This window comes from Canis lupus, chromosome 19, assembly GCF_048164855.1.
Source record: "Canis lupus baileyi chromosome 19, mCanLup2.hap1, whole genome shotgun sequence".
NCBI classification, from domain to species: Eukaryota; Metazoa; Chordata; class Mammalia; order Carnivora; family Canidae; genus Canis; species Canis lupus.
In genome coordinates this window covers 41,175,759-41,188,289 of record NC_132856.1, presented here as the reverse complement: position 1 = coordinate 41,188,289, position 12,531 = coordinate 41,175,759, and the positions used below count along the sequence as shown (strand labels likewise).

The window sequence follows — 12,531 nt, the reverse complement described above, 5'->3', positions numbered from 1 at the left end:
TGGGGACCGGGACCCGGGCCCGCGGGTCAGCTGCCCATTGGCTGATCCAAAGGCGGAACTGGCGCCAAGGGCGAGGCTTCCTCCCCGACGGGCGCCGGGGTCCGACGCCTCACGGCCGCTTCCGGCCGCGCCCCGGGGCGTCGGCTCACGGGACCGGCCGAGGGGGCGAGGGGAGCCTGTTTCCTGGAAGCCGCGGGACAGCAATGACGCGGACGCACCTCAGTTTCTGCGGCTTTATTTTTGACATACACAACCTCAGACACAAGCGGGGCGGGCAGCGCTAGGTGTACAGAAAGGGGCGGCCCGGCCCAAGGCCCGAGCACCCGTCCCCCGCACGCACGGTCCCGAAGAGACGCAGCTGGCCCAGCCCGGGCCGCAGAGTGGAAGGGGCGCAGGCCTCGGGCCGCGTGGGCACGTTTAGGCAGCTTCCAGGAAAGTAGAGCAGAGAGCGATTCCTAGAGGCGAGGCCTCACAGTTTCCCGAGAAGTAGAGGAACCAGGTCCTTCCCAGGGTGCTCCCAATTTTTTTTCCTCATTAAAACATTTCTTTAAATCGGCAAAAACTAAACCAAATTAAACAGCTTTAAAGTTCCAAGCAATCTATCTAGGGGGCGTGCACGTGGCAAGATGTGCGCGGAGTGAGCAGCGGCTACAGAACTAGCCCAGGCCTTTGGCCCCTGGGGAAACCCCCACACCCAGTGCACAGGCCCCAATGTGAGGGAGGGGTGGGGTCCCTGGCAAGTTGCCACACTGGTCCCCTTCCTCGTTAAGCACCGCCGGTCCCACCCCCCCTAGCCCAGGGGGCTGGTGTTGACTTGGCCCAGGGAAGCACTATAGAGAGGGGTCACTTGAGCACCCCAACCCGTGATCCCGCGTTGCACTTTGGTCCCAAGTTGGGGTTTTGGGAAGGCAGGGCCTGGCGGGGACAGAGCTCTCTGGCAAGGAACAGGGAGAAAGAGTAGAGGCGGAGAGGATGGGTGTACACACATGCCCACCACCCACCAGATAACAGAGCTGGGTCTCCCAAGAGTCAAAAGTGCTGAAAAGAGGGGTCCTACCCTGATGGAACAGCAGCAAATCCCAGGCCCTTCTGCTCTTTTTAGTGCCAGGAAAACACTGAAGATAGTTGGTATAGCCTCTCTCACTATGAAGAGCAGAACGGGGCAGCATCTGCTCCCAAAATATAGGAACTCAGGAGGCACAGCACATCCCCAGGCTGGAGAGGTTCAACTAAAGGGGGTCCCAAGTGGCCCCGAACTCTGTCTTAGCCTCTGCCCTGCCAGGAAATGACAGTCTACACTAATGAAGAGCTAATACCCCTATGGCTGAAGCCACAGAATGGTACAGGAAAGATGGTCGTTACTAACCAGAACCAGGCAAGCTGTCCCTCTCTGTGCCCCAAGGAATGGGAACCTGCCCACCACTGGCACCAGGATCAGAGGACCAAGACAGAGGCGGGGCAGGGATCCATCCAGGAGCCCATTTAAAATGTGTGAGTCTGCATCTCTAAGGACTAGGGAAGTAGTCCACCAGTTAAGGCCTCTCATATGCAGGCAGCATGCTTACCTTTAATGCCCAAACAAGGACATGCCAAAAGTGACAATGACAGTGGCCCTAGGCTCAGAGGTGAGGGCACTAACCTTGGCAATGTTGCTAAGTGAGTGCAGTGTTACCTCCTGGTCTCTGTGCCAGGTCACAGAAAGGTCACCCCTTGGGCCTTCACTGTACCATTGTCAGCACTGAGCAGGGCTACACACCAGGCTCACAGAGAAGGTGCTGGACCAGCAGGGAAATACATCCTGCAATTCATTTGCTACCAGTTCTTTGTAAAAAAGGTAGCACCTGCTGACAACAGGCACAGGGGCAAAAGCTCACCTCTGAGATGGGGGAAGAAATACTTTGCTGAGGAAAGCATGACGAAAATCAATATTTACTAATGAACAAAGCTACAGCCCAGGAAAAAGATCCCAAGAGACAAGGGCTGACAGATGGACAAATGGACAGACTGATGGATCCCAGGGCTGGTAAGACAAAACTCATCAGCAGAATATGGGCACCTGCACCCAAGGCCCAAACAATGTCCCTCTGAGCAGACAAGTTTAAAGCTCTCCCTCACAAGCTCCTTACAACGGGCTGCTGCTTTGAGCTTAGCCTGGGAAAAGGTGACACCCTGAGCAGACCACAGCCCTTGAGCCCTGAGAAGGGCAGCCCATCCAGCAGCAGCACAGCTGCCCAAGCTAGAGGAAGAAGACTCCCACCCAAGCACAAGAACTGCAAATACTGTCTAGGCCAGAGCCACCAGAGGCCTTGAAGCCTGCTGGGACATTGACTCTCCTCGGCAAATAGAGCAGAGATCCCTTCAGTGGGGCAAGGAGTGGCCTCCCCAGGCAAGGGATCTTGGTAAGAAAGGCTGGCTGGGGTGTGCAGGCAGGAAGAGGAGCAGGTTCAAGTGCCAAAGAGTGCCTGGGGATCCCAGGGCCTGCCCTCCGCCATAAGTTGACTTCAGCCCAGCTTCATGAATCTAGCCTCATGCCAAGATCAGAACCGATAAGGACAGGTCCAGCTATGTGCAATTAGCCCTGTGGTACCCTGGGTGCATCTGTTAAAGAGCAGGCTGATGCCCACACCACCAGATTAGAAAGACCCCCAACAGATGGTCACCCAATCCTCTATCAGTAAGGAACAAGAGATGAGTGAACACAGGGGAAAGGAGGGACTGCACCAGCCCAGTGCTTCACCATAAAACCAGCAGGGCCCTACAGCCACAGACCCCAAAGACCTAGGCAAGAAAAACCATTGTCTAAGGGCACCCTGTCCCTGCTGCCAAGCCTATCCACCAGGGGCACTTCTTCCTTCCTAAGTCAGCCTGGACACAGCAGTCAGAGCTGTAGAGCTAAAGGAGCCTGGCTGAGAGGATGTGTGTTGTGCCCTCCTTCACTTTATATATATGGATTCCAGGCTACAGCTAAAAACATTTCTTTTAGTTTACACCAAAGAGAAATATAACCCTTTAAAAGCAAGTCTGTGTGTCCTCACGGCAAGTTCAGTCAGAGCAATGGTCCCTGCCTGCGGGTGGAGAGGAAGGGGTTTGGGGGGCCCAGGGCTGGGCCTACTGGTTCTCGTCCCGCATCTGTTCCATGATGCTGATGAGGTTCTCTAGGCCAAACACATAGCCTCGATCCGGCCCGTCATGCACGGTGGGGTCATCCCGGAAGCCCTTGAATGTGCTGTGTGCAAAGTCGATCATGCGGACATCCACCTTGGGTGGAGAGGAGGGGCCGGCCTCAGGGCTGGTGCTATTAGGGCTGGTGCTAGGGCCACAGGGCGGCGCCCCCTCAGGGAGCCCTGTATCCAGGTGCTTGAGACGCATCTCGGCCCGGCGATCCAGGAAGGACTCTGCCCGGCACTCCCTGCCATCGTAGATGACCAGCAGGGAGCTGGAGTAGAAGCGGTAGGAGGCTTGCCGCTCCAGCACAGCTTTCAGGCCCCGCAGTTTGCTCAGGATGGGCTCAAAAAGGTCACGCCTCAGGTCCAGACCGTTGTGCAGGTACTGATAGAGGGCGTTGCGGAAGCCTTCAGTGGAGAGCCCACGGCCATAGTACTTGTTCCTGCAGAGGTAATGCCCTGTGTCCAGCTGGTACACCTGAAAGCCCAGGAGACAGAGCAGGTGAGCACCAGGGAGGTCTGATGACCTTAGAGTGCCCTGGGCAGGCACTGTCTGGAAAGTACTCCTGACGAGCTTTACTCATCCCAATGTCAAGGCAGCAGGCTCTCACAGAGGCTCTGTATCTGGAGCCCATACTAAGGGAACCAGGTAAGGCCAAGAGGGCTTAGGGAATATACCTATAAGGACACACTCAGCACCCTGTGGGGGACTCACCCTCTTGGAGGAGATTCTAGACCACCGTGGGCCCGGAGGACACCTGGCATGGGGAGCAGGCAGGTACATGTGCCACCCAAAATACATGGGCAGCAGCAGCGAGGCTCTCACCAGGGGCAACTCACCTGCATGCCACAGACCCTGACACCCAGTGTAGCTGACGTACTCTGCTCACACTTCCTCATCTGCCGGGCTGCTTTCTCAGCTGATGCATCATCACCATGCTGCCGGGTGCCCATCTTCAGGTCCAGCACACAGGGGTACTTGAAGTGGTGCACTACGTTCTCAAGCAAGAGGAACTCTGGGCCATGGTCAAGGAGAGTAACAGCCACATTCACCATCAGCCCCAGTCAGGAAACCACGACCAAGCTTTTCTAGAAAAGGGGCATTCTCTTCTAATGTAATCTGTATTCACCTCACAAACTCTCAATTGTAGATTTCACACAATTTAGTAATTCTTTTCAAAAAAATTTTTATTGTAGCAAAATATACATAAAATGTATGATTTTAACTATTTTTAACTGTACAGTTTAGTGGCATTAAGTACATTCACATCACTGTGCAACCACCATTACCATCCATCTCCAGAACTTTTTCATCTTCCACAAGAACTAGAAACTGTACCCACCTCATATTAACGCCCATTCCTCTTCATGCCCCCTAACCCCAGTAACTACCATTCTAGTTTCTGTCTCTATGAATAGGACTATTCTAGACACTTCATGTTTGTCCTTTTCTGTCTGGCTGTTTCACTTATCAAAATGCCTTCAGGGCAGCCCGGGTGGCTCAGCGGTTCAGTGCCGCCTTCAGCCCAGGGCCTGATCCTGGAGACCTAGGATCGAGTCCCACGTTGGGCTCCCTGCATGGAGCCTGCTCCTCCCTCTGCCTATGTCTCTGTCTCTGTGTGTGTGTGTGTGAGTGTGTGTGTGTGTGTCATGAATAAATAAATAAAATCTTTAAAAAAAAAGTTTTCAAATTTTAGACAATTTGTATGTAGCATGTGACAAAATTTCATTCCTTTTTATGGCTAAAAAACTTTTCCATGAGATGTATATACCAAATCTGCTGATGTCATTATTTGTATTTATTCTATTTTATTCTGTCCTATAGGCATACACAAACTAAAGATCTGCAGGTTCACATACATCTCTGGCACCATTAGTAAACCGAGGCCATACTCACGTCATACCCCACCCAAGCCCAAAAAGAAATAAGGAAGACATCTTTGCAGCACTACTACAAACATGAGAGATCAGGTTTAACATTCTCGGATAGTAATCTTAAAAAAAAGTGGATTTAAATTTCTATCATGCCATTTTCTGACTAAACTTCAAACCAGTGGACTATATATTTAAACTTATCCCTTACTACGTATCTGCAACCACCTCAGATAAAGGTATAGGCTTTTCTGTCAAAAGTCATCAGGACCCACAACCTGGACCTCAATTCCATATTGGGGGTCCAGGAAGCAATTCCCTGATCTTGGATGGTAAAATACTTGGCATCACTTGATGATGCACATATCAACACTGCCTAATTCTTTAAAGAATAACTTACAGAAAACCATTACATTTAGCCTTTACTTAATTTCATCACCTGCTACAACTTATAAAAACAAGTGGCAATAGAACTTGAAAAAGGCTGCAGAAACATTGCATAGTGCCTGAGAGCACAGGCCCCTGAATCCTGCTTTGGCCACTCATGGGCATGGGCAAAACACATAACCCTCTCATGCTTCCATCTCATCTATAAATGGGCATCTTTAGCACTTCCTCAAAAGACTGTTATGAAAACTGAGTAAACAAACAGGGCTCAGCACATTTCCCCTCAGTTTCTCGGTAAGTATTAGTTATTTACAGTCTACTGCTTCAAACACTAAATAATCATCAGAATTCCCATTTTATAATACTTTTTACTTTTACCATCTTAAAGACTATTTATTATAGTTGTTCCGGTATGGTGTTTATCTTAAACAAACAAACAAACAAACAAACAAAAAAACCACATATCACTTTGTAATAATTACCTTTTGGGAGAGGAGAAGCATATGTGTGCACATGCGTACATACACACAGGCAGATCCCGGATTCTAGGTATGCACTGATAAATATGCTAACTACTAGCCACATCTGGCAATTTAAATTTAAATAAATGTAAAATTCTTTAACTCAGTCACAACAGCCATGTTTCAGTTAGTCAGTGTGGCTAGTAGCTACCACACTAAACACAGATACAGATACCTCCACTGTCCCTATAGGACAGCGCTCTTCTGAACTGCCAGGCTTACCAGCTCCAAAAAGCAGAAAAAACCGTGTCAATAAAACGAAGAAAGACAAAGAACCTATGAAAAAGGGAGGTGAGAGCAAGAAGGGCTCCCAGACAGAGAAGGCCTCCCAGCCACAGTGCTAGAAGATGTCCTGACACAGGACCAACCCATGGTCCCAGGAGGGGGCACTGCTGAAGGTATGGTGACAAGGATACTGTAGAGCTTTCGGTCCTTGGACTCGGAGCGCATGCGGCTCAGTTGCTGCTTGTGGCAGCGCAGACTCCAGGGATTGTGGCTGATCTTCTCAGAGCTCAGACCGCTGTTGCCATCCAGCATCTGGAAAGGGACGTCGGAGTGGCTGTGGAGCTCCACCTTTGGACTCTTTGCCTCCTGGGAGCTAAGAAGAAAGAACAGGACACATTGCTGAGGAGCTCAGACAAGTCCCCGCGTGGGGTCTCGCTGCACAGGGTGGAGGAGGCCTAGGTCAGGTCTAATCTGCCACCCACAGCCCCTGCTGATGGATGGCACAGGGGCCCTGGATGCATAAGCACATAAAAGTGGGTAATAAGTAGTGTTTATACTTGTGTCTCTGAAAACTGTCTCAAAAATAACTCCTGGCATCAAATTATGTGATGAAGATACCACTCCAGATCCATTAGGAAGGCTATTATAAAAATAAACTGGAACAAGTGTTGTAGAGGATGTGAAGAAATTGGAAGCCCCGTATGCTGCCAGAGGGAATGAATGCAAACTGCTGCAGCCGCTGTGAAAGTCTGGTGGTTCCTCAAAACGTTATACGTAGAATTATCATATGATCCAGCAATTCCACTCCTAGGTACGTACCTGAAAGAACTGAAAACAGGAACTCAAATAGAAACTTGACACTAATGTTCGCAGCAGCATTACAATAAACAAGAGGTGGAAAACCCAAGTGCCCATCAGTGCATTGAATATGGATAAACAAAAGGTGGCGTCCCCATACAGTGAAGGATTGTTCAGCAATAAAAAGGGAATTCTAATATAGGCTACAACCTAGATGAACCCTAAAAACATCTTGCTAAGTGAAATAAGCCAGATACAAAAGGAGAAATGCTGTAGGATTCCACTCATCTAAGGTAAGTGCATACACAGTCACAGAACAGAAAACAGAACAGTCGCTGCCAGGGACCCGGGGGGATGGGGAATGCAGAGTTAGCTAACAGGTATAGAGCTTGTGCTGGAGATGAAAAGGAGTTTTGAAAATGGATGGTAATGAAGGTTGCAAACAGTGTGTAACTATCAACTGAACTTTACTCCAAGAAAAGGTGAAAACGATAAATTGATAGGTGTACTTTACAATTAAAAAAATACAAAAATAGGGATCCCTGGGTGGCGCAGTAGTTTGGCGCCTGCCTTTGGCTCAGGGCGCGATCCTGGAGACCCGGGATCGAATCCCACGTCGGGCTCCCGGTGCATGGAGCCTGCTTCTCCCTCTGCCTGTGTCTCTGCCTCTCTCTCTCTCTCTCTCTCTCTCTCTGTGACTATCATAAATAAATAAAAATTAAAAAAAATACAAAAATTGACAAATGTACAGTTTTACACTTCATAAATATAGGGTGGAGCATGGGAAGCCACTGTCAAGAACATGAGTAACTATCCTGTTTTTATCCACGTCTACAACTGAATTTTTAATAAGTTCTAAAGAAAACATACGCTGACATTACATGCTTATGAATGTCTGCTTATGTTATCAGACTTGGAAGAAAGAGAAAAACATGAAAGAAAACAAAGCAGGACAGGCCCCAAAGAGCCTGGGTTTCTCACCAGACAAGGTAGAAATGAAGCCACTTCAGTAAGGAGATTGTTTCTAAAGCCAGTCAAACCACAAGACGGTTTTAGTGAAAAGTCTAGTCCAAATGAAAATACAACTTTACAACTTCATTTTCCCCCCAACTTAAAAATCTTTGAAGTAAAAAAAAAAAAAAAAAAAAAAAAATCTTTGAAGTAACTTGCCAAGCAGAGCAGAGCAGAGCACTAGTGAAGCCATGTGCCCAGGAAACGGCAGAGCAAGTCTGCTGCAGAGGGGGAGCGCTGCAGCAACAGCAAATGCCACTGTCCCGTCCCCAACTCCTGCCTCCTGCAACTGTGGGTGGACAAAGTCAGACAGAACTGAGCCAACCACCAGGGCAAGTGTGTACTGGAAATGTGGATGCTCCCCCACAGGGTGGCTGGCAGGCTGGGTAAAGCGGCTGAAAGACACAGCCAGGCACTACCTTTCCTTCTGCTGGAAACAGAAGAGACACTAATGCCTTTTTTTTCTTATCCCCTTTAAGAAACAAGGTTTATTCATCTGCCATGTAAACCCAAGTAAGTTCTCTGTGCCTACACGGGGAAACCCTTGCCTCTTGGCATCACCCCTGGTGTCACAGCTCTGGTCCTGGTGAAGAAGCAAGCTCTGCTCCTGGGACTAACTTAGAGCATCCGTGAACAGGCCAGATCTCTGGGCACTGCAGATAGAGCTGTCACTTGCAGAGCAGAGCCCTAAACTTTGACACAGGTAGACTTTGATGTTATTCTACATACACTGGCTTTTCACCATGTGATTCATGAAGCAACTTTTGTCCTTTGGAGAACAGAAGAAAGCCCACTCTAAGGAGCTGTTGAGAGAAAGACATCAATGCCAGCAATGGCCTTGAAGATTTGGGGAACATTCCTTGTCACCAAGGTTAGGTCCCACAATCATCAGTGAAGAGGAAGCCCCTTGGGGAATGACAAGGAAGCCCTGAAGAAATGCTTCTGCAGACTAGAGTCTATTTTTCCACAAGAGTCTTAACACCTGGAGACCCTCCTTACTAAGAAATGGATATGAAGGCACTCTTTGCATCAGAGATACAGATCTGACCAGAGAGGGTCTCTAACTGAGGACATGGGAGATGACACATCAGACACTCAGACAGATCTCATGGGGTTCTGTGCTCCTCAATGTGAGTGTGTCCTCTTCCATCGATGGGAGTGAGGAGAGCTGGAATGCCCTGGGCTCACAGCTTTAGGAGCCAGGGTATGCAGCATGTGTTGCTGAATGGATTTGATGTCAGAGATAAACTATGTGCCACCACATCTAAGAAAAGTCCCAAATCTGACTTCTAAGTTGAGTGACAGACCTTATTCACTGAAACTTACTTTTGAGTGAAATAATATATTTTTAAAGAGTTTTTTAAAGTAATCTCTGTACCCAACATGGGGCTCGAACTCATGATCGTGAGATCAAGAGTCGCATACTCCACCGACTGAGCCAGCTAGGTGCCCCGAAATTAAATATAAAGTAATTTAATCATACGGTTTTGATTTCACTTTGTTCCAGGAAGCTCACATTATTTTTAGTTTAGTTTCTTTCTTTTTTTTATAATTCAGTGGGGTTTTTTAAAGTATATTTACAAGGTTATAAAACATCACCACTATCTAATTTTTAGGATATTTTATCACCTCCAAAAGAAACATCATCCCATTAGCAGTCACTGCCTATAATCCTCTCTCCTTCAGTCTCTGGCACACACAAACCTGCATTCTGTCTAATGCCTTGCCTACTCTAAACAATCTATAAATGGAATCACATAATATGTGTGTTTTTGTGATTTTTTTCACTTAGCACAGGTTTTCAAGGTTCATCCCCACTGTGGCTCATATAAATATGCCATTCCTTTTTATTCATCCATTCATCAGCTGATGGACACTTGGATTACTTTCATTGTTTGGCTGTTAGGAATATTACCATAAACATTTCTTTTGCAAGTTTTGTGTATGAATGTATTTTTTCAATTCTCTTAGTACAGGCTGTTATTCCCAGGAGTAGAATTGATGGGTTTAACTTTCTAAGGAACTGCCTGATAACTGATTTCCAGGGTGGCTACCCTATTTTATTTTACATTCCCATTAGCAATTTAAGAGGGTTCCAATTTCTCTAAATCTTCATCAACACTTTTGATGACAGCCACCCTAGAAGAGTTCACATTTTTTCCATAAAATATCAAGAAACAGAACTCTTTATAGACTATTTTCCTAATCTATAAGAAAAATCATTTCCAATGCAATAAACTAAATTTTAGGTGCAGAGAAAGGGTTAAGAGCTCATCTTAGAGTCTCAGAGAGGTCAAAGAACCTCTTACAGAACCCTTAAATAACACTAGTCCAGAACATAAGGCCTCTCACTGGCCATATGCCATCAATCCTACAAGTCAGAAAGCAGATGCAACCTCACTGTGAACCAAGGTATTTTGACCTCATGTGTGAGACATAACAAAGCTGGAGAACTCAGAGCACACATGGAGAGTACCTTGCTTCCAAAGGGCTGAGAGACCTTCTCGCTCTCTCTTTCTTTCTCTCTCTTGACCAGCTACATCCATCCTCAGAAGGCAGGATCATTGGGGTGATGTGACACACCCAGGTAGTTAGCCATAGAACAACAGCTGTCTTCCCCCAACCTGGAGCCCTACTTCCCTCGGATGCGTCAGGATTCTAGAGAGGTCTCAAGTGTTTGTGCTGCTAGGAACAGATGTGCAACTTTGAGCCCTGCTCACCACCCCCTTACCTCTCAGAGGTTTCAAGGGACAGGCTGGCTCTCTCCTCCTTGTGCTCACTGCCACTGCCTGACCGGTGCAGGCTCCGGCGGGAATGTTTGCGCCGAGGTTGCTCCCGCTCTGGTGTGTCATCCTGCTCCACAGTCTCACTTTCCACATAAGGGTAGGCCACCAAGTTGATGTAACCATCACTGTCTCCCTCAAAACAGACAGACACCACGCCTGTTGAAAAAAAGGCAGCTAGTCAACAAATGTCTACACAGGCTGGGTCTGTGTAGCACAGACTGCTGGTACCTGCTGTCCCACAGCACATCACCTGCCCTGAACCAACTGAAGATCAATGTAGGAACAATGCCCAACAGACACATTTCCAGAATACAGCTGACCACTTACCCCAACTCAAAGTCTGCTACTTGACCTCTGATCATGCATAGGTATATATGTATTTCTCGCTCTCTTCTACAATCTTGGTACTTCCAGTGACTGACTTCTGTACCATTCAGTAGGACTGTGTGTCCTGGAGACACCCACACGTGACAGAACTTAACCATTTAACTTAACTGCTCTGTGATACTGCCATTCCATGTCATCATCTCAATCTGTTTCCTTCTGCCTGATGGAGAGACATTAAGACTTCTCCCTGCAAAACAATCCCCAAAGCAAGTCTTCTGCCCACAGTGAGCATCAGGCTATTCTAACCTCACCAGACAGAATTGCCTCACCAAACCACCGGCACTTCTAGGTTGAGACACCTATTCTCCATGCTATATACTCAGGCAAAAGTTTACAGTCCATTTTATATCAACCAAGTTGTTCATGATTTCTTCTGAATCATTACCAAAGGAGTTAAAATACAATACCTACAAATCCAGCCCAAGGAGTTTTTTAAGAAAGAAACAAAGAAACGAAATGGAAGGGGAAGGGGAAAGGGAAGGGAGGGAAAAAGAAAAGAAAGAAAGAGAAGGGAAGGGAGGAGAAGAACAAAGTCCAGGGGCACCTGGGTGGCTCAGTCAGTTAAACATCTGACTTCAGCTCAGGTCATGATCTCAGGATCCTGGGATCGAGCCCCATGTTGGACTCCTCACTCAGCAGGGAGTCAGCTTCTCCCTCTCTTTCTGTCCCTCCTCTCCACTCATGCGCTCTCTCACATAAATAAATAAAATCTTAAAAAGAAAAGATAAAAGTCCAGGCTCCCCATCATCTAACTTCTACATCCAACCTCTGTCAGCTACATTTAACCTTTCACATTTTCAGTATACATAATTTGCTCTATAATCTGAACAAAGTGAGAAGCATTTATAAATAAGTCAACATGCCAGACCAAGAATATCATTCTTTTTGGCCCTGCCTCTATTCTTCCCTGGGCCCTTTTAGAAAAATTCCTGAAAAAAAAAATGAAATGGATTTTTTCTTAAATTCCCATTATGCTGCATGGCAGTGGGCCTCACACCTGCACCCTGGCAGCTTTACACAGATGGCTACCTCTCCTGCAAGTGTTTACCTTTGCAACCTCCTCTCTGTCTTTACTAGAGCCTCATCTGTTCCGGCCTGAATGCCTTCTAGTCTGCAATCTTTTCAGTCTCTGGGGCTGCCCCTTATACTTTGACCTAGAATGTCCTCTAAGCCTGCAAGACAGCTGTCATGTTGACCAGGGTGAGGGTTGTTCCTTCTATAGTCCTCTACTTCTCCTTGCTCTTGGTTTACTCCTTGAGTAGAAGACATCTGAAAACAAAATTCTATGTAATCTGCACATAAAGATAGTTCTACTTCTTCCTTTCCAATTGGAATGCCTTTTATTATTTCACTATCTGGACTAATCACACTGGCTAGAAC

General features: G+C 47.4%; 1 protein-coding gene across 4 annotated transcripts in view; it reads right to left on the bottom strand.

The window, feature by feature from the left end:
* Positions 1 to 219: 219 nt before the first annotated feature.
* IP6K1 (inositol hexakisphosphate kinase 1) overlaps positions 220 to 12,531 on the bottom strand; it is a 65,801-nt gene continuing 53,489 nt past the window's right edge. For 3 of the 4 annotated variants that reach the window (XM_072786188.1, XM_072786189.1, XM_072786190.1), the window contains exons 3-6: positions 10,710 to 10,920; positions 6,361 to 6,542; positions 4,005 to 4,180; positions 220 to 3,642 (exon numbers count right to left, since the gene is read on the bottom strand). In XM_072786188.1, the coding sequence (XP_072642289.1) occupies positions 3,109 to 3,642; positions 4,005 to 4,180; positions 6,361 to 6,542; positions 10,710 to 10,920 (1,103 nt within the window). In that variant the 3' untranslated portion in view covers positions 220 to 3,108. The remainder of the gene's footprint in view (positions 3,643 to 4,004; positions 4,181 to 6,360; positions 6,543 to 10,709; positions 10,921 to 12,531) is intronic. The other variant, XM_072786191.1, reaches the window with a different exon arrangement.